At 45.7% G+C, this 22,925-nt stretch overlaps 1 protein-coding gene across 1 annotated transcript in view; it reads left to right on the plus strand.

Moving 5' to 3' along the window:
* AHCTF1 (AT-hook containing transcription factor 1) overlaps positions 1-22,925 on the plus strand; it is a 553,711-nt gene that overhangs the window by 394,309 nt on the left and 136,477 nt on the right. Inside the window, 2 exon segments of the mRNA XM_030195951.1 lie at positions 200-392; positions 14,016-14,219. Of these exon segments, the coding sequence (XP_030051811.1) occupies positions 200-392; positions 14,016-14,219 (397 nt within the window).

The following is a 22,925-nucleotide window of genomic DNA, read 5'->3' on the forward strand; positions in this document are numbered from 1 at the left end:
ATCATTGTCACATTTAGGGGAGTGCAGTTTCTGACCATTATTTGGATTTGTGTGTACACAATGTGATTGTGTCAGTCGTCTCTTTATTTTGGTTTGTGTTTACACTTATATACTGTACAACTGAAGTAAGACATTTTTAGCTCGAATTTTTGATGTCTAGATGCACACTGAAAAGTAGTCATTTCTTATGTTTTGACAGGTTACTGAATTCTGTTGTTCATCCTGTTCCTCGACTGTTATCAGAGGAGAGTAATCAGTATACACCTATTAAATCTGCTACATCTTCAACTGTGTCTAGCCCAGTGCAGTCAAGCTTACAGAAATCAACCCAGTTGAAAAGCATTTCAAGAGCATCAGAACTCAACCTACTAGAAACGCCACTTGTAGTCAGAGTGAGTGAAAATACAAGATAGTCATTTTGTTAAATCATCAAAACAAAAACCTGTATGCTAAGTGTTCTGTGATGTGTGTTCATAAATAGTGAGTTTGGATTTTTCATTAACTTTCCTCTGTCAGATGTTCCTAAACTCTGTTCTCTAGGGTTGCCATCTAGTTAGGTTTTCACGATTTTTACAGTGACTTTCATTATATGCAGATAGTTCACATGCATATTCGTTGTGGAAATCTTGGAAAACACCAATGGGGTGTAACCCTTGAAGACTGAGTTTGGAGTCCCCTGCTCTCTCTCTTTTTTTCTAATCCCTGGTTAATACTTGACCCTAGGTCCTTCTGTGTTCAGTAGCTCAAATACATTAATTGTAATGTCAGCAGTTTTTGTAACTGCTAGTTGCCTTGATGGGATGGAAATGATTGTCATTATAGGGGATTTTTCTGCAGAACGTTTGATTTTTCTCCTCACTATGTTAACCATTATGCCACACCATAACTTAATTTGACAGAGAAAAGGATCATGTTTAAAATGCTCTTGGGAACCAATAAACAGGAACTCTGGAGTCATAATCTTGACCTTGCAAACAGTATTCTGTCAAGCTTTGGTTTGAGTGTCAATGTAGTTCCTTTGGTAAAATTCTCAAAGTTCTCTCTTAAAAACACTCCTAAGTTTGAAAACTAAAATGGTCTAATATATCCTCCCACCCCTAACAACCTAATTCCACTCCAGTTATCTAAAAGTTTTGTAAAGAATGGGCAGTACACACACAGTGTCTCAGGGGACAGAACACACAGTCTGTCACATAGTGTTAGCTTCAGTTCAATGCAAAGTTGAATTGCAGTGCAATTGAAAAAATACATTTAAGAATAATTGGCAACTGGAAATGCTAGTTTGTTAATCTCTGAATTTTCACACATAATCTGTTAAGATATTTTGTTTTAATTATTAAATTGTGTTATGTTAAGTGGGAGAACATCTTGATTCACATTTGAGGTGCTGCTCTAAATAAGCATTTAGAACTTGATAGACTAATATCTGTTATATTTAGTAGGCTGTAAGTGTTGTGTTCATAGTGATGAGGTCTTTGTCTTTCTCCTGGTATCTTTTTTTTTAATTATTATTTATAAAAGCATATTTATATCCTAAAGGAAGGGGCATATCAGTCGGTGCACAGTAGCTCATCATGCAACTAGGGGCCAACCAAAGTTCGGCTACAATGCCAAGACTGCCCAAAAATCCTTTTTTTTGTTGGTTTTGGCCGAGAACCTACGGCCATGGTTTCGGCTGAAACTGACCATCCAGCTTATAATCGAAAGACAAAAACGCCTATATTGCGACCTAAATCGGGAGATAGGCGTTTATCTCCCAAAAACGAATAACGCGGTATAATCGAAAGCCGAACTTGGACGTTTTCAACTGCACTCCATCGCGGAAGCGTACAAAGTTGACGGGGGCGTGGTGAAGACGGAACTGGGGCGTGGTTATCGGCCAATCAGAGATGGGCGCCTTTCGCCGATAATGGGAAACAAATATGCGTTTTTAGCAAGAATTTAGGGCACTTTTCCTGGACCCTGTTTTTCCACGAATAAGGCCCCAAAAAGTGCCCTAAATGACCAGATAACCACTGGAGGGAATCGGGGATGACCTCCCCTGACTCCCCCAGTGGTCACAAACCCCCTCCCACCACAAAATATGCCGTTTCACAACTGTTTATTTTCACCCTCAAATGTCATACCCACCTCCCTGGCAGCAGTATGCAGGTCACTGGAGCAGTTATTAGGGGGTGCAGTGGACTTCAGGCAGGTGGACCCAGGGCCATCCCTCCCCTACCTGTTACAATTGTGCTGCTTAATGCTTATTAGTCATCCAACCCCCCAAACCCACTATACCCACATGTAGGTGCCCCCCTTCACCCTTTAGGGCTATAGTAATGGTGTAGACTTGTGGGCAGTGGGTTTTGAGGGGGATTTGGGGGGCTCAACACACAAGGGAAGGGTGCTATGCACCTGGGAGCTCTTTTACCTTTTTTTTTTGTTTGTTTTTGTAAAAGTGCCCCCTAGGGTGCCCGGTTGATGTCCTGGCATGTGAGAGGGGACAGTGCACTACGAATCCTGGCCCCTCCCACGAACAAATGCCTTGGATTTATTCGTTTTTGAGCTGGGCGCTTTCATTTTCCATTATCGCTGAAAAACAAAAACGCCCAGCTCACAAATTGTCGAATAAAACATGGACGTCTATTTTTTTTCGAAAATACGGTTCGGTCCGCCCCTTCACGGACCCGTTCTCGGAGATAAACGCCCATGGAGATAGACGTTTTTGTTCAATTATGCCCCTCTATGTAGTTTTGACTGAAACTGACCATGTGTTTTCGGTAGAAGCTGAAAATTTGTGATTTGTCCTATTTGTGTCCGTCCTCCTCCCCTCCAAACAAAAGTTGCCTTTCCCCCTGCCAACCCCCCCCCCCCCCCCCACCCCCCCCCCCCCCCGGCCCTATCTTACTATTCCTGGCAGTCTAGGGGTGTAGTCAGGACAAGTGTAATTCCCCATGCCAGCTCTTCTCTCAAAATAGCTGCCTTGGCTCTAGTGTAATCTCATGGGGGTGGTAATCGCAAATTAATGCTTCAGAGGAAAGAAACAAGATGGATTTTTGTTTTGAAAACCATGGAGCCATATGGTCTTAATGGTTCCATTGAATGGAATGTTTTCTACTGATATAGGTTACCTGATTTTTCACTAATTATCATGAATGCTGCAAGAGGTCACAGCTGCCATTTTGAGAGTAGAGCTGACGTGAGCAAGAGCAACTGGAAGAATCACTCCTGCCCTGAATATACCACTAGACCACCAGGGATTGTAAGGTAGTCTGGGGGTGAGTGGGGAAGGGGCTAGTCTTTGCATTATGGTTGGGCCCCTTTCTTTGCTTTTCGTAGGCGAGGGTCTCCCTTCCTTCCAAAATGGTATCAGCATTTCACCTTAACCAATCTGTGGAAATCCCATCCTTTTGCAGAGAGGATAAAGAGCCTCTGTATTCTTTCTTGAAGCTTCTCAATGTAGAGTCCTCATTAGATGTCTTGAAGTCATGAATGAATTTTGCTAATCAGACAGGCTGGTTGTGCTTTTTTGGTAAACAGAGACTGGCCTCATGGCTTCCAAGTCCACAGTTGCTAGATGGCTGAAGAAACTATCACGTCAGCTTATTTGCTTACAGGGAAGCAGGTTCCTCAGGCCTTGCAGGCTTATTCTATGATGCATACAGAGACATCCTGGGCGGAGACTACCTTAATGTCTCTGGTGGATATTTGCAAGGTGTGGCGTACTCAGAAGCCAGCTTTGAGACTTCAGTCCTCAGGGCTGTGGCGGCACCAGGATCCCACCTACTCTAGGGATTACTTTTGAATATCCCACAGGTTTTGGAATAGGAGGAGAAATTAGGTCCTACCTGATAATTCTTTTTCTATTAGTCTTTCCCACTATTCCAGAGGCGTACCTGAGGTTTCTGAGATGTTTAGTCGGTGTGAAGTAAAGGGTCAAATAACGACTGTCACTTTGCATGGTGCTTCCTGCATATCTCTTGTTCTTTACAAGTTGTCCAGAGCTGAGAGGTCCACACGTTTGCTCGTTTGGTTAGTATTATGTTAGCGAGGTGTTTAAGGTAGTTGTGTGCGTTCTGAGTTTCTCCTTAATGCTTGTCTAAGTAAATACTGAGGAGCCGGACTGGATGCAAAGAGTTGTTTCAACTTGGTTTTGAGTTCTCTGTCTCCACCTGCCGGTTGATGGACTCAACTATCCCACAGGTTCTGGAATAGTAGAAAGGACTAATGGAAGGAAAATTATTAGGTAAGACCTAATTTTTCCGTCTGCTTGTCAGTTTTTCAAAATATTATTTCAGAGTGAAAGAGTTAATATAAGTTTCTTATAAGAATTTAGATTTAGTTTAGAGAGTGTTCAGATATGGATACCTGATAAAATGAATGCTTCCTTTGCATGTTTGAAAGAAGCAGTTGTACCCCCCTTACAGAACAAAAGGGTTGTAAAAAAAAGGATGTGTTCTTACATGTTTGAAAGAAGAGATTGTAACCCCCTTGCTAAAAAAAAAAAAGGTTTGCATATGATTTTTGTAAAAACTTCAGGCCAATTTCCAATATGCTAATGATTGCAAAGCTTTTAGAAGAGAAAGTGGTTGATCAAGTTAATTATTTAGAAGAGTTTGAATTATTAGACATGGATCTGATTGAGTTTAGATAAGGTTTTGGTACTGAGACTATTGGTTACTGTTTTGGATGAGATTTACTTTTGGAAGGATAAGAGAAAAGAAAGGTTATTCTAATTTCTACTGATCTCAGTTTGGCCTTTGACATGGTTGAGTTGAAGGTTCTTATTAGGAGATATAAAAGTCTTGTGTTATATGGTGATATTTTATGTTGGATATTAGTTTTACAGTTAGGGGAACTAATCTACGGATAGGAGGTTCAAATGAGGAGTTCCTCAGCGACCCTCCAGACCGGTCAAGATGCGTGGGTTATGTACTTCTACCAGCAGAGGGAGACTGAGAAAACACTGAGCTTTGAATACTGTATATAACCTGTGCAGCACTCCAACTAGCCAATATTTTCTCAGTCTCAGCAGAGGTAGAAGGACAGCCTGTGCAGTCTTCCTTAGTCTGGTGAGGTAGTTTGGCTAGTCAGAAAAAGGGAATTTTTGATTTGGGAATTCTCGGTTATTCAGAACCCTGTGCGTGTGTAAAAAAAAAAAAATAAAAAAGTGCTTCGGGGGTTTGGGTCCGGTGGGGCCCTGTGTTCCCCCTGGGGTGTTACACCTGCTGGTTGGGTCCCTCCCCCTGTGCTGCTCTCTCCATTTGTGGCAGTTTTGTGCCTCGGCTCCTGTCTCTGTGCTGGAACCTTGAGTGCCTTACGGTCAGCAGCTGCCAGATTTTCTGAGAAATAATTATTTAATTTGGAACGAACGGGGAGTTCAGTTCCCTTTACCTTGGCGCGAGAGCAGTGCTTGCTTGTCAGTTTGAGAAATAATTATTTATTTGGGAACGAACGGGGAGTTAGTACATAAGTACATAAGTAGTGCCATACTGGGAAAGACCAAAGGTCCATCTAGCCCAGCATCCTGTCACCGACAGTGGCCAATCCAGGTCAAGGGCACCTGGCACGCTCCCCAAACGTAAAAACATTCCAGACAAGTTATACCTAAAAATGCGGAATTTTTCCAAGTCCATTTAATAGCGGTCTATGGACTTGTCCTTTAGGAATCTATCTAACCCCTTTTTAAACTCCGTCAAGCTAACCGCCCGTACCACGTTCTCCGGCAACGAATTCCAGAGTCTAATTACACGTTGGGTGAAGAAAAATTTCTCCGATTCGTTTTAAATTTACCACACTGTAGCTTCAACTCATGCCCTCTAGTCCTAGTATTTTTGGATAGCGTGAACAGTCGCTTCACATCCACCCGATCCATTCCACTCATTATTTTATACACTTCTATCATATCTCCCCTCAGCCGTCTCTTCTCCAAGCTGAAAAGCCCTAGCCTTCTCAGCCTCTCTTCATAGGAAAGTCGTCCCATCCCCACTATCATTTTCGTCGCCCTTCGCTGTACCTTTTCCAATTCTACTATATCTTTTTTGAGATACGGAGACCAGTACTGAACACAATACTCCAGGTGCGGTCGCACCATGGAGCGATACAACGGCATTATAACATCCGCACACCTGGACTCCATACCCTTCCTAATAACACCCAACATTCTATTCGCTTTCCTAGCCGCAGCAGCACACTGAGCAGAAGGTTTCAGTGTATCATCGACGACGACACCCAGATCCCTTTCTTGATCCGTAACTCCTAACGCGGAACCTTGCAAGACGTAGCTATAATTCGGGTTCCTCTTACCCACATGCATCACTTTGCACTTGTCAACATTGAACTTCATCTGCCACTTGCACGCCCATTCTCCCAGTCTCGCAAGGTCCTCCTGTAATCGTTCACATTCCTCCTGCGACTTGACGACCCTGAATAATTTTGTGTCATCGGCGAATTTAATTACCTCACTAGTTATTCCCATCTCTAGGTCATTTATAAATACATTAAAAAGCAACGGACCCAGCACAGACCCCTGCGGGACCCCACTAACTACCCTCCTCCACTGAGAATACTGGCCACGCAATCCTACTCTCTGCTTCCTATCTTTCAACCAGTTCTTAATCCATAATAATACCCTACCTCCGATTCCATGACTCTGCAATTTCTTCAGGAGTCTTTTGTGCGGCACTTTGTCAAACGCCTTCTGAAAATCCAGATATACAATATCAACCGACTCCCCATTGTCCACATGTTTGCTTACCCCCTCAAAAAAATGCATTAGATTGGTGAGGCAAGACTTCCCTTCACTAAATCCGTGCTGACTTTGTCTCATCAGTCCATGTTTTTGTATATGCTCTGCAATTTTATTCTTAATAATAGCCTCCACCATCTTGCCCGGCACCGACGTCAGACTCACCGGTCTATAATTTCCCGGATCTCCTCTGGAACCCTTCTTAAAAATCGGAGTAACATTGGCTACCCTCCAGTCTTCCGGTACTACACTCGATTTTAGGGACAGATTGCATATTTCTAACAGTAGCTCCGCAAGTTCATTTTTTAGTTCTATTAATACTCTGGGATGAATACCATCAGGTCCCGGTGATTTACTACTCTTCAGCTTGCTGAACTGACCCATTACATCCTCCAAGGTTACAGAGAATTTGTTTAGTTTCTCCGACTCCCCCGCTTCAAATATTCTTTCCGGCACCGGTGTCCCCCCCAAATCCTCCTCGGTGAAGACCGAAGCAAAGAATTCATTTAATTTCTCTGCTACGGCTTTGTCCTCCTTGATCACCCCTTTAACACCATTTTCGTCCAGCAGCCCAACCGACTCTTTGGCCGGTTTCCTGCTTTTAATGTATCTAAAAAAATTTTTACTATGTATTTTTGCTTCCAACGCTAATTTCTTCTCAAAGTCCTTTTTTGCCCTCCTTATCTCTGCTTTGCATTTGGCTTGGCATTCCTTATGATCTATCCTGTTACTTTCAGTTGGTTCTCTTCTCCACTTTCTGAAGGATTGTTTTTTGGCTCTAATGATTTCCTTTATCTTACTGTTTAGCCACGCCGGCTGACGTTTAGTCTTTTTTCCCTTTTTTCTAATACGTGGAATATATTTGTCCTGAACCTCCAGGATGGTGTTTTTAAACAGCATCCACGCCTGATGCAAGTTTTTTACTCTGCGAGCTGCTCCTTTCAGTCTTTTTTTCACCATTTTTCTCATTTTGTCGTAATCGCCTTTTCTATAGTTAAACGCTAGCGTACTTGATTTCCTAGTTTCACTTCCTTCAATGCCAATATCAAAACCGATCATATTATGATCACTGTTATCAAGCGGCCCTCGTATCGTTACCCCCTGCACTAGATCATGAGCACCACTAAGGACTAAGTCTAGTATTTTTCCTTCTCTTGTCGGCTCCTGAACTAGCTGTTCCATGAAGCTGTCCTTGATTTCATCAAGAAATCCTATGTCCCTTGCGTGTACAGATGTTACATTAACCCAGTCTATATGCGGGTAATTGAAATCCCCCATTATTATTGTGTTGCCCAGTTTGTTTGCGTCCCTGATTTCCTTTAACATTTCCGCATCCGTCTGTTCGTCCTGGCCAGGCGGACGGTAGTACACTCCTATCACTATCCTTTTCCCCTTTGCACATGGAATTTCAATCCACAGTGATTCCAAGGAGTGTTTTGTTTCCTGCAGAATTTTCAATCTATTTGATTCAAGGCTCTCGTTAATATACAATGCTACCCCTCCACCAATCCGATTCACCCTATCACTACGATATAATTTGTACCCCGGTATGACAGTGTCCCACTGGTTATCCTCCTTCCACCAGGTCTCAGAGATGCCTATTATATCTAATTTTTCATTTAGTGCAAGATATTCCAACTCCCCCATCTTATTTCTTAGGCTCCTGGCATTCGCATATAGACATTTCAAACTATGTTTCCTTTACCTTGGCGGGAGAGTAGTGCTCTGCTAGTCAGTGGGAGTCAATTCGGCAATTCAGTGCTTCTGTCTGCGGTTCTTTCGCTATGTCCGGCAAGCTGCTCCGTTGCCGCGCATGCTCATGTCGGGGAGTGGAAACTCCGGGCGGTCAGTGTTGGCTCTGCAGGGAGCCAAAGCAGTTGTCGTCAGCTCCTCCCGAGTTGATCACGGAGGTTCCTGCGGGGTCTGCAGCTCCTTTGCCTTCGGGGCCGTCGGCAGTAGCATTGGCAACGGGGTCAGTTTCGGCGGGAACGGCCGCCATTTTGAATCCGACCCGGTCTGCAGAACAGCTTGTTTGTGGGTCTGTTTCGTCTTGTTTGGCTCAGAAGGGGGTCACACGAGGGTACAGGAGGCGTCAGATTCCCTCCAGATTTTGTGTGGACTCTTTATCAAGCCTGGAGGTCGGGACCCCCCCCCCCCCCCCCCCCCCCCCCAAGTAGAGGAGGGGACTAGGCCTATTTCCACTAAAAGACCCCGATTAGAGTGGACAGAAGAGGAAGATTGTTTTTCTCCTATGGGTTCTGATGGGCCTCTCAGTGATTTTGAAGAGACCGATGGTTTTGAGGGTCCCCAAGAGCTGGATTGTGTAACTCCTGGTGAGGCCCCCTCAGTAGTCAGAATTTTCCATAGAGACGAGCTTGCGGAGCTTATAGATCAGGTTACGTCCACTCTTAAGTTTGAGCCGGCTGACATTCAAGTGGGAGAAGCTAGACAGGTGGACCCTTTGGTCAAGGGGATTCAGCATAAAGTGAGATCCTTTCCATGAATAAAGATCTTCAGGATATGATTTTCCAGGAGTGGAATTCGCCAGACTCCCCGTGTAAAGTCTCTAAGGCAATGGCGAGGCTTTAACCTCTCCCTCAGGAAGATAGAGAGTGCCTTAAAGCTCCCACTGTGAATGCAGTGGTGACGGCGGTCACTAAGGCTATGGCTATTCCCATAGAATTTGACAGTGAGATTATATTAGAATATGTAGGGTAATGTAAATTGATGTTTACCAATGAAGAGATGTTAGGAGTGCGTCTATCGTTTTCAAAGATCTGTTCAGCAATTGTATATCAGTGTGAGTGCTTTTCAGTATTTAAATCATTGAATAGTTTTATGTATAACCAGCATGATTTTGTTTCATAAGAATATGGGTACGGAAGTTGGCGTTGCTTTGCAACACAATGACGCCAGTATGTCAGGATGGAACTACAAAAAAAGGCTATATTTGCTCCAATATATAATCTTAGCTCTCTTTATTTAATAAACATATTGAATAATTTGATGATATGTTTATGTGAATGAGATTATATTCGAATATATGGGGCCTGGTGAATTGTTAAATCATACAATGTTGCTATTGACACATTAACGTAATGGCGTCAGTGAAGTCCATAAAAATTTGTTTTGTGACTGTATGCTTGTATAGACATCTGAGTTAAGCTTGTTAGAGATTAAATCTTTCATCAGTTGTTTATACAATGAAAGTAACAGGTTCTAAAGTAGCTTGTAGATATGCTAACGAGCGTTGCTTAGCAACGCAATGACGTAGGTAACGTGAGTATGTAAATGAAATCAGAGAAGTTTGACTTTATCATTCTGGTTGTGAGGGTGCTTTTTCAGTCTGCGATTGCATAAGTTTATTAGTCCGATTAAGTTAACAATTTTGTAAGATCATGATGCTCTAGAGGTAAATGCGTTTTAATTCGCTACACTTGTGACTTAACATCGAGTTTTTTATATTTTGTAAAAGTTTTTGAACTAGAGGGATGCATTCCATCCAATGGTATTCAGCATGAGTGATTTGTTTATATTGAGATTGTATTTTCATTGGCTTGCTGATTTTTAAGCTGCAGTGTGTAGCAGCTGTGCTGTAGAAAACGCCAGTAATTAAATGTGGGCGTTGTCCTTTAGGACACCCTTATAATATAGTACGGAAAAGAGTAAGTAATGATAGCTGGAAGTTCCTAGAGAAGTCTAGTCAGCAAAGTAAGTGTCCAAGGGTTGGGTGGGTTTTAGATTTTGTACACAGTTTTGAAATGTTTCAAGTAGATTGGTGATATGTTTGAATGTGAGTAGTTTACAGTTTTGATTCTGCTGAGTTTAATTTATGTTTTTCACTTTTAGATTAATACCCCTGTAATTATGTTTAAACTGGGTGGTTCCTGATGAAGCCCAGAAGTGGGTGAAACGATTTGGGCCCTGTTGAATGAAAATGAGCAGTTGAAATGTGGGGTTTCAAGCCAGCTAAATGAAAGCTAAGTTGTTTATGCTAAGCTGTTGCTTGTGAAATATGAGTTTACTCAGTAAAACTTTGAAACTTGTTTGAATAAGAATAGTTTCAGCAGAAAGTAAGTGGGAATTTTTACCCTATGAAAGAGACTAGACCATGGACACAAAAATCTTATATAGATAACAGTGAACCATAGGTCAGTCCTTGGTGGAAGCCTAGGTTTCTGAGGGTAAATCCCGCACTTTCTGTTATTTGTTGTATGATTACTATACACAACCCTTTGGGATTTGGATTGGCTGTTTTTTCAGCTTATGTTGTATTAGAAATCTTGCCTGACCAATTTACTTCAGTTCTTTGAAGGAGTAAACAAACATGTGGACAAAGGGGAGCCGGTTAATATTGTGCATCTGATTTTCAAAAGGCGTTTGACAAGGTACCTCATGAAAGGCTACAGAGGAAATTGGAGGATCATGGGATAGGAGGAAATGTCCTATTGTGGATTAAAAACTGGTTGAAGGATAGGAAACAGAGAGTGGGGTTAAATGGGCAGTATTCACAATGGAGAAGGGTAGTTAGTGGGGTTCCTCAGGGATCTGTGCTAGGACCGCTTCTTTTTAATATATTTATAAATGATTTAGAGATGGGAGTAACTAGCGAGGTAATTAAATTTGCTGATGCCACAAAGTTATTCAAAGTCGTTAACTCGCGACAGGATTGTGAAAATTTACAGAAGGACCTTACAAGACTGGGAGACTGGGCGGCTAAATGACAGATGACGTTTAATGTGAGCAAGTGCAAGATGATGCATGTGGGGAAAAAGAACCCGAATTATAGCTACGTCATGCAAGGTTCCACGTTAGGAGTTACGGACCAAGAAAGCGATCTGGGTGTCGTCGTCGGTAATACACTGAAACCTTCTGTTCAGTGTGCTGCTGCAGCTAGGAAAGCGAATAAAATGTTGGGTATTATTAGGAAAGGTATGGAAAACAGGTGTGAGGATGTTATAATGCCGTTGTATCACTCCATGGTGCGACTGCACATTGAGTATTGTGTTCAATTCTGGTCGCCGCATCTCAAGAAAGATATAGTAGAATTGGAAAAGATGCAGCGAAGGGTGACTAAAATGATAGCGGGGATGGGACGACTTCCCTATGAAGAAAGACTAAGGAGGCTAGGGCTTTTCAGCTTGCAGAAGAGACGGCTGAGGGGAGACATGATAGAGGTATATAAAATAATGAGTCGAGTGGAACAGGTGGATGTGAAGCATCTGTTCACGCTTTCTGAAAATACTAGGACTAGGGGGCATGCGATGAAACTACAGTGTAGTAAATTTAAAACAAATCGGAGAAAATTTTTCTTCACCTAATGCATAATTAAACTCTGGAAATTGTTGCCGGAGAACGTGGTGAAGGCGGTTAGCTTGGCAGAATTTAAAAAGGGTTAGACGGTTTCCTAAAGAACAAGTCCATAAACCACTACTAAATGAACTTGGGAAAAATCCACAATTCCAGGAATAACATGTATAGAATGTTTGTACGTTTGGGAAACTTGCCAGGTGTCCTTGGCCTGGATTGGCCGCTGTCATGGACAGGATGCTGGGCTCGATGGACCCTTGGTCTTTTCCCAGTGTGGCATTACTTATGTACTTATCGTATTCGCTCCTTTCATCCATTTCTGTCCCTTCAATCCATTTGTTCTCTGGTGTTGGCTTTATCACACATATTAACTAATTCCCTTTATGCTGGCCTCCCTCTCTCTTCAATCAAACGACTCCAGTTAATTCAGTCCATCACTGTTAAACTTTTGCATCGTGCACATCGTTTTGACCATGTTATTCCCCTTCTTCGTCTTGAACACTGGCTTCATCACATTTTTCAGTCACACCACTCCTCAAAAAACCGTCACTTGACCCCACCTGTCCCTCCAACTACCGCCCCATTTCCCTCCTACCCTTCCTCTCCAAGATACTTGAACAGCCGTTACCTTGATTTTCTCTCCTCTCATGCTATCCTTGATCCGCTTCAATCTGGTTTTCGCCCCCTACACTCGACAGAAACGGCACTATCTAAAGTCTGTAACGACCTGTTCCTTGCCAAATCCAAAGGTCACTACTCCATCCTCATCCTTCTCGACCTATCCGCCGCTTTTGACACTGTCAATCACAATTTACTTCTTGCCATACTGTCCTCATTTGGGTTCCAGGTCTCTGTCCTCTCCTGGTTCTCCTCTTATCTCTCCCACCGTACCTTCAGAGTACACACTCATGGTTCTTCCTCCACCCCCATCCCGCTCTCTGTTGGAGTTCCTCAGGGATCTGTCCTTGGACCCCTTCTTTTCTCAATCTACACCTCTTCCTTGGGCTCCTTGATCTCATCTCATGGTTTCCAATATCATCTCTATGCTGACGACACCCAGCTTTATCTCTCCACACCTGACATCACTGTGGAAACCCAGGCCAAAGTATCGGCCTGCTTATCAGACATTGCTGCATGGATGTCCAACCGCCACTTGAAACTGAACATGGCCAAGACCGAGCTTATTGTCTTCCCTCCCAAACCCACTTCTCCTCTCCCTCCACTCTCTATCACAGTTAACACCCTCATCATCCCCGTCTCATTTGAGAATTTTAGAGTTAAATAAAAGACGCCAAGGTGTCAGATTCCAAACAAATTGTTTGATGATTTTCCTTAGGCATGTTTGCCAAAGTCTTGAAGATGGAGAAGAGTTACTTAGAGGAATCTGCGGCTTGGCGTTTTTGATTTGAATAGTACAATGGTTTTGCAAGTCTAGGTTGTGCCAAATAATAGTGCTGGCTCTGTTTGCTTGCACACTTCCCATCTTCAGGAGCCACTGAATCCATCCCATAGTGACATACTGTAAGCTATGAGAATATTTTCTTTTCCTTGGTTCCAAATAAGTTTGTTTATATCATATTTTATGCCACTTCCAGCAGTTACAGAGTTACTTTAGGTCTCGGCTTACACAACACTTCCCATCTTCAGAGGCCATTGAATCCATCCTAGAGTGACATAAGCTACGAGAATGTTTTCTTTCCCTTGGGTTCCAGATAAGTTTGTTTATATCATACTCAAATTGCCACTTCCAGCAATTATTTTATTATTATTTTATTAGCTATTTTAGGTCTCTGCAAAATAAATGAAAGTTTATACCAGGTTGTATGAAGGTAAGGATGTTGCTACAATCTAACCAGTTTTTAAGGATCTGTCATAATATACACTAGTGTATATGTGCTTTTTGTATCAGCTTTAACTTTTTTTTTTAGTGTATCTCGAATTATTAAATATTGATAATTTTTCCTCCTTTGTTCAGAGGGCAAAGGCGTTGGTCACCTCCAGGGTCTCTTCTGCTTTCTCTGGGTTTACTCCTCAGTCCATCCTAAGGTCCAGCCTTCGTACCACACCACTAGCATCACCTTCTGCATCTCCAGGAAGATCTATTACTCCTCCATCACATGCAAAGGAAACAAAAATCTCATTCATGGAAGAGCAGATGACTGCCAAGTGGACTAGTGAGGTAAGATTTTACTTTAGACATATAAAAATTGTCAAAAACTGAGGACCCGATATTCAAAGGATCTATGCAGTTAAACTCCTAAATTAGCCTCTCTGAGGGATGAGATCCTAAATTTATACTCAAAATTTCACTAAACTGCTCAGTTTAGAAGCACACATATAGGTTGCAACAGGGACAGATTTAGGACAGGAAAAAAAGTTAAGATCTTAGTACTTATTTTCAGCACTAGGCTCATACATCTAGGCAAATGGCAGGCCTAAATTTATAAGCGAAAATTTTAAGCTCCAAAATAATTAATTTTCAGATAAAACTTAGGGGGTTGTTTACTAAAGCTTAGCTCAAGTTATCTGCAGCAGGGCCCATAGGAATAAAATGGGCCCTGCTGCAGATAACTTGAGCTAAGCTTTAGTGAAGAGCCCCCTTAGATTCTGAAGTTTGGCTGAACATAGGGCACAAATTTAGGAGCTTTCCTGTCTTTGAATATTAGGCCCTTAGTAGATAGGTTGGTGTTTAACCAACAGGACTTCAAGCAGTGTGATAAGTACGTTAAAGGAAATTATCTTCTGCTTTCCAAAAATCCCTTTCCTTTCTTCAAGCTTTAATAACTATAAACAGCTTACCTACACTTGAGCCATGCTGTTACTTTGAGATTAACAAATCAGAAGCAAAGTAATTAAAAAGCACATTCTCTATTTCCAAGGATAAAGCAAACAGGATGTGTGTGAGAGGTTTTTTTTTAGTATAGTCTTTGGAGGCATACACACGGTTTCCCTTTCTCCTGTGGCTTTACTACTACTACTACTTAGCATTTCTATAGCGCTGCCAGGGTTACGCAGCGCTGTACAAGTTTTGCAGTTCCTCCATTCCTTTTAATCTGGTGGGCACGTCCAGGGTGCTCTGCAGGTAAAATCATTTAAGATTCCTTATTTTTCCCTCTTAGTCACCCCTGGCAAACAGCTGGTATTTTCTTGTAATTCCAGTTGTCTTGCTGTGTTTGCTCCCTAGCCAGACTCTCCCATCCCCCAGCTAGTGTTTTCCCCAGCTCATTGTAAAACAGATTTCTTCATTGTAAAACTGTTGTCAGTTTTTCTAATGGTGTTAGTGAAACCATGTTAGTGGCTTGAAAAGGTGGGCCCAACGTTCTTATATGAGATGCCCATTGTGTTTGATCTTTGGAGTAGAAAAGTCTAGTAATTAGAACATTGAACTTGAAAACCATGGTTAAATCCTGTTTCTCTTGTTGGCATTTCTTGTGATTTGGGGCAAGTCATTTAACCTTGTGTTGCCTCTGGGCCAAACTTAGATTATAAATCCTCCTGGAGGAATTTGATAAGGTGGTAAATAAAGGAGTTTGGGTAGGGAAATACCTGTTGTACCCCTTGTTCTCCGAGGACAAGCAGGCTGCTTGTTCTCACGACTGGGTTGACGTCCACGGCAGCCCCCACCAACCGGAAGAAAACTTTGCGGGTGGTCCCGCACGCAGGACACGCCCACCGCACAAGCGCGGCCGTCTTCCCGCGTGTGCGCGACCGTTCCTGCTCAGTTTTTTTCTATTCTGTGCTGGAGAGAGACGTGTTATCGTCTCTCTCTCTGTCAGCCCCGGAAACCGGATCTCGGCCTAACCGCGGTTTTTCCTTCTCTACGTATGCGTTCACTTATTTCTTTTCTTTTTCAGTTGTTTTAAAAAAAAAGAAAGGAAAGTGTCCTCGTCGTTTTTAGCCGCGAGGGCGCTTCGTTGCGGCCTTGTGGCCGCGCGGTCATTTTCTTTTTCAGGTGTGCTTTTCACCGCCACCATCGACGACTTTGACTTCGCCGACGCGATTTTTCCGTCGATGTCCTCGAAGGTCCCGAGCGGATTCAAGAAGTGTGGTCGGTGCGGCCGGCAGATCTCACAAACCGATACCCACGCTTGGTGCCTCCAGTGCCTCGGGCCGGAGCATAATACCAAGACGTGCACCTTGTGTCTCGGCCTATGGAAGCGGACACAGGTGGCGAGGCAAGTTCTTCGGGACTGTCTTTTCGGAACTTGCACTGGCCCGTCGACGGCTTCGGTGTCGACGGCTGGGTCTTCGGTACCGGTACCGATGTCGACGAAATCGGCGCCGACTCTGGCACCGACCCCAGGAGTACAGGTCCCGTTGGCCCGCCGGTGACGGCAGGGGTGAGCGGCCGCGCAGGCAGTCGGCCCCGGCCACTCCCTCTACCCAGGGCCATCGGGACCGAACCCTGTCAGATCCAATTCCTCGAGGTCGGGGGGGGGGTTCTACCTTCTCTTCGTCTCTACCGCCGAGCGCCGATGATGGGCATCGAAAGAAAACCAAGAAGCACCGTCGTTGGTCGCCCACGGCGCACAGGACTGCCAGCTCCGGCACCTCGAGGGAGGACTCGGCGCCCAGGAAGCGGCAGTGCCGAGAGGAGCATTCCCCCTCGGTTGAAGAGGTGTCGCTGCGTCAGTCTGCGGGTGCTTCGGTACCGTCTCCTGGACCTGAGCAGCTTCCAACACCCACACCGGCCCCCCTGCCTTTCCCGACAGCGGGCCTGAACGAGTGCCTCCGAGCCATCCTTCCGGGGATTCTGGAAGGGCTGATGCGCCAAGCTCTGCCGGCACCGGGGGTGCTTGCGCCCCCGGCGCAGTGATGGAGGCACCGGTGTCGACCGCCACGCAGGTGGAGTCCCCGTCGATGGAGGGAGCTTCATCCCCGCTGGCGCGGGAGTCCACCGCTCGACGCCATCACCGAGGGCGTGGTTCCTCGCAGTCGAGACGGGCCCGGTTGAGGTCTGAGCTACAAGAGCTCATGTCCGCCACCGAGGAAGAAGCCTCGTGGGGGGAGGAGGAGGAAGGACCCCAGATATTTTTCTTCAGAGGAGTCTGTGGGCCTTCCCTCCGACCCCACTCCTTCAACGGAGAGGAAGCTCTCGCCCCCTGAGAGCCTCTCATTTGCCTCCTTCGTCAGGGATATGTCTATTTGCATTCCCTTTCCCGTGGTCACCATGGATGAGCCGAGGGCTGAGATGCTCGAGGTCCTCGACTATCCATCACCACCTAGAGAGTCTTCCATGGTACCGTTGCACAATGTCCTCAAAGAGACACTGCTTCGGAACTGGCTGAAGCCATTATCTAACCCCACCATCCCCAAGAAAGCGGAGTCCCAATACAGGATCCATTCTGACCCAGAGTTGATGCGGCCCCAATTGCCTCATGACTCGGCGGTCGTGAACTCTGCTCTCAAGAGAGCACGGAGTTCGAGAGATACCGCCTCGGCGCCCCCAGGGCGGGAGTCTCGCACTGTGGACTCGTTTGGGAGGATGGCCTACCAATCTTCAATGCTCATGACCCGCATCCAGTCATACCAGCTCTACACGAGCATTCACATGCGGAACAATGTGAGGCAACTGGCGGACCTGGTCGATAAGCTCCCACCGGAGCAGTCCAGGCCTTTTCAGGAGGTGGTCAGGCAGCTGAAGGCGTGCAGAAAGTTCCTGTCCAGGGGTATCTATGATACCTGTGATGTGGCATATCGAGCTGCGGCCCAAGGTATAGTGATGCGCAGGCTCTCCTGGCTGCGTGCCTCTGACCTGGACAACCGCACCCAGCAGCGACTGGCGGATGTCCCTTGCCGGGGGGATAACATTTTCGGCGAGAAGGTCGAGCAGTTAGTGGACCAACTGCACCAGCGGGAAACCGCTCTCGACAAGCTCCCCCACTGGGCTCCTTCAGCATTCACCTCTGCAGGTGGACGTTTTTCCCGGGCCCGGCAGGCTGCTCCCTATGCCTACAGCAAGCGTAGGTACACCCAGCTGGCCAGAAGGCCTCCTCAGGCACAGGGACAGTCCCAGCGCGCTCGTTCCCGTCAATAGCGTGCGCCTAAGCAGCCCCCTGCGCTTCCACAGCAAAAGCCGGGGCCGGGCTTTTGACTGGATCCATGGGAACATAGCCGCCATCAAAGTATCAGTACCGGACGACCTGCCGGTCTGGGGGAGGTTGAAAGTTTTTCACCAAAGGTGGCCTCTGATAACCTCCAACCAGTGGGTTCTCCAAATAGTGCGGTGCGGATACACCCTGAATTTGGCCTCCACTCCACCAAATTGCCCACCGGGAGCCCAATCCTTCAGCTCCCATCACAGGCAGGTACTTGCAGAGGAACTCTCCGCCCTTCTCAGCGCCAATGCGGTCGAGCCCGTGCCACCCGGGCAGGAAGAGCAGGGATTCTATTCCAGGTACTTCCTTGTGGAAAAGAAAACAGGGGGGATGCGCCCCATCCTAGACCTGAGAGGCCTGAACAAATACCTGGTCAAAGAGAAGTTCAGGATGCTTTCCTTAAGCACCCTTCTACCAATGATTCAGAAAGACGATTGGCTATGTTCCCTGGATTTAAAGGACGCTTACACTCACATCCCGATACTGCCAGCTCACAGACAGTATCTCCGATTCCATCTGGGGACACGGCACTTTCAGTATTGTGTGCTGCCCTTTGGGCTCGCCTCTGCACCACGGGTGTTCACGAAGTGTCTCGTGGTGGTTGCGGCGTATCTATGCAAGCTGGGAGTGCATGTGTTCCCGTATCTCGACGATTGGCTGGTCAAGAGCACCTCAGAGGCAGGAGCTCTTCGGTCCATGCAGTGTACTATCCACATTCTGCAGCTGCTGGGGTTTGTGATAAATTACCCGAAGTCCCATCTCCAGCCAGTCCAATCTCTGGAATTCATAGGAGCGCTGCTGAATTCTCAGACGGCTCAGGCCTTCCTTCCCGAAGCAAGGGCGCAGAACCTTCTATCCCTTGCCTCTCAGACCAGAGCGTCTCAGCAGGTCACAGCTCGGCAGATGTTGAGACTCCTGGGTCATATGGCCTCCAAGGTTCATGTGACTCCCATGGCTCGCCTTCACATGAGACCTGCTCAATGGACCCTAGCTTCCCAGTGGTGTCAAGCTACCGGGAATCTAGAGGATGTCATCCGTCTGTCCATCAGTTGCCGCAATTCGCTGCACTGGTGGACCATTCGGACCAATTTGACCCTGGGACGTCCATTCCAAATTCCGCAGCCCACGAAAGTGCTGACGACGGATGCATCTCGCCTGGGGTGGGGAGCTCATGTCGATGGACTCCACACCCAGGGTCTGTGCTTGCTTCTCCAAGCCACATACCTGGCAGGCGTAAACAACAGTCTGGCCGACAGACTGAGCAGAGTCATGCAACCGCACAAGTGGTCGCTCCTTTCCAGAGTGGTACGCAAGATCTTCCGAGAGTGAGGCACTCCCTCGGAGGACCTTTTCGCCTCTCAGGCCAACCACAGGCTGCCTCTGTTCTGTTCCAGACTACAGGCACACGGCAGACTGGCGTCGGATGCCTTTCTCCTCCATTGGGGGACCGGCCTCCTGTATGCTTATCCTCCCATACCTTTGGTGGGGAGGACCTTACTGAAGCTCAAGCAAGACCACGGCACCATGATTCTGATAGCGCCTTTTTGGCCCCATCAGATCTGATTCCCTCTACTTCTGGAGTTGTCCTCCGAAGAACCGTGGAGATTGGAGTGTTTTCCGACTCTCATTTTGCAGAACGACGGAGCACTTCTGCACCCCAACCTTCAGTGTCTGGCTCTCACGGCCTGGATGTTGAGGGCGTAGACTTTGCTTTGTTGGGTCTGTCTGAGGGTGTCTCCCGCATCTTGGTTGCCTCTAGAAAGGATTCCACTGAAAAGAGTTACTTTTTTAAGTGGAGGAGGTTTGTGTGAGAGCAAGGCCCTAGAACCTCGTTCTTGTCCTGCACAGAACCTGCTTGAATATCTTCTGCACTTATCAGAGTCTGGCCTCAAGACCAACTCAGTAAGGAATCACCTTAGTGCAATTAGTGCTTGCCATCATCGTGTAGAGTGTAAAGCCGTCTCTGGAGAGCCTTTAGTCGTTCGATTCATGAGAGGCTTGCTTTTGTCAAGGCCCCCTGTCAATCCTCCTGCAGTGTCATGGGATCTCAATGTCGTCCTCACCCAGCTGATGAAACCTCCTTTTGAGCCACTGAATTCTTGCCATCTGAAGTACTTGACCTGGAAGGTCATTTTCTTGGTGGCAGTTACTTTAGCTCGTAGAGTCAGTGGGCTGCAAGCCCTGGTAGCTCATGCTCCTTATACCAAATTTCATCATAACAGAGTAGTACTTCGCACTCACCCTAAGTTCCTGCCAAAGGTGGTGTCGGAGTTCCATCTTAACCAGTCAGTTGTCTTGCCAACATTCTTTCCTAGACCACATACCCGCCCTGCTGAACGTCAGTCGCACACATTGGACTGCAAGCGAGCGTTGGCCTTCTATCTGGAGCAGACACAGCCCCACAGACAGTCCGCCCAATTGTTTATTTCTTTCGACCCCAATAGGAAAGGGGTCGCTGTCGGGAAACGCACCATCTCCAATTGGCTAGCAGATTGCATTTCCTTCACTTACGCCCAGGCTGGGCTGGCTCTTGAGGGTCATGTCACGGCTCATAGTGTTAGAGCCATGGCAGCGTCAGTGGCCCACTTGAAGTCAGCCACTATTGAAGAGATTTGCAAGGCTGCGACGTGGTCATCTGTCCACACATTCACATCACATTACTGCCTCCAGCAGGATACCCGACGCGACAGTCGGTTCGGGCAGTCGGTGCTGCAGAATCTGTTTGAGGTTTGAATCCAACTCCACCCTCCAGGACCCGATTTGTTCTGTTCAGGCTGCACTCTCAGTTAGTTGTTCTTCGTAGGTCAATTTCTGTTTTGCGTGAGCCTGAGAGCTAGGGATACCCCAGTCGTGAGAACAAGCAGCCTGCTTGTCCTCAGAGAAAGCGAATGATACATACCTGTAGCAGGTGTTCTCCGAGGACAGCAGGCTGATTGTTCTCACCTACCCTCCCTCCTCTCCTTTGGAGTTGCGTTTTACTCATTCCTTTGCTTGTCATTCAACTAGAGCAGGAACGGTCGCGGGAAGACGGCCGCGCATTCGCGGTGGGCGTGCCCTGCGTGCGGGACCGCCCACAAAGTTTTCTTCCGGTTGGTGGGGGCTGCCGTGGACGTCAACCCAGTCGTGAGAACAATCAGCCTGCTGTCCTCGGAGAACACCTGCTACAGGTATGCATCATTCGCTTTATCATGAGCTCTCATCTGGAAAGGTGAAAAAATTAATAATTGTTTGCTTTGTTAGAATTGTTTGTACAAAAGCATTATGCCTCTGGGTGTAGGGTCTATTTAAAAAATGTTACAAAGAGCTATTCAGATGTGTAAGAAAAGGTTTTGCACAGTGTGTTAGGAGGAAGCCCAAATACATCGGTTCACTTTAACTGAGCAGAACTACAAGGGCTTAAATATGGCAAAACTTCTCTGTAATTGCATTACATTAGGTTTTATATTCCACTTGCACCTTTTAAATTCTAAGCAGATCACAGTAAGAAAGCCGGAACATTTACTGGGATAATCATATTAAAATCATGTCAAAACAATGATAAGCATGCTATAAACTAGCCAGACAACACATACCTGCGAAACAATATAGTTTTAATTTTCCTTCTGAAATCTACACCCCACCCCACCCTTTTTACAAGGCTGCAGAGTAATGCCGACACAGCCTACTACTACTTCTACTACTACTATTTAGCATTTCTATAGCGCTACAAGGCGTACGCAGCGCTGCACAAACAGAAGAAAGACAGCCCCTGCTCAAAGAGCTTACAATCTAATAGACAAAAAAATAAAGTAATCAAATCAATAATGTGTACAGGACGGAGGAGAGGAGGGTAGGTGGAGGCGAGTGGTTCGAGTCAAAAGCAATGTTAAAGAGGTGGGCTTTCAGTCTAGATTTAAGGTAGCAAAGGATGGGGCACGACGTAGGGGCCCAGGAAGTTTATTCCAGGCGTAGGGTGCAGCGAGACAGAAGGCGCAAAGTCTGGAGTTGGAAGTAGTGGAGAAGGGAACAGATAAGAAGGATTTATCCATGGAGCGGAGTGCACGGGAAGGGGTGTGGGGAAGGATGAGTGTGGAGAGATACTGGGGAGCAGCAGAGTAAGTACATTTATAGGTTAGTAGAAGAAGTTTGAACAGGATGCGAAAACAGATAGGGAGCCAGTGAAGTGACTTGAGGAGAGGGGTAGTCTAAGTAAAGCGACCCTGGCGGAAGACAAGACGGGCAGCAGAGTTTTGAACTGATTGGAGAGGGGAGAGGTGACTAAGTGGGAGGCCAGCAAGAAGCAGATTGCAGTAGTCCATGCACTTTGAATGGATTGTGTCATCATTAGCGCACCAGCAGCTGCTAGTGTGGCTTTGAAAAAGGGGGAGGGCTACATAGTTATGAGAAGCCCAAAGAACTCATCTATTTCTTTCTCCACTCTAGCTGCTTGGAAGGCAAATAGAGATCAAAATTATTTATTCTCCTTTTGCCCTTGATAGAAGGAAAGCTAAAAGGTTAAATGTATTTTCTCTGTGTGATCTAGAAAATTAGCAAATAAAAAATGTTCATTCATGTATATTTAAATTTTTAGTATTATTATTATTATTATTCCAACCAAGAACAATGGCATAGAAAGAGACAAAACTGAGGACAAATCTTATACCATAATCATAAAACTTCAAACAATCCCATCAATCGTAGTAACATAGTAGATGACGTAGAAAAAGACCTGCACAGTCCATCCAGTCTGCCCAACAAGATAAACTCATGTGCTACTTTGTGTATACCTTACCTTGACTTGTATCTGC

This window comes from Microcaecilia unicolor, chromosome 3 (genome assembly GCF_901765095.1).
Source record: "Microcaecilia unicolor chromosome 3, aMicUni1.1, whole genome shotgun sequence".
In the NCBI taxonomy this organism is placed as follows: Eukaryota; Metazoa; Chordata; class Amphibia; order Gymnophiona; family Siphonopidae; genus Microcaecilia; species Microcaecilia unicolor.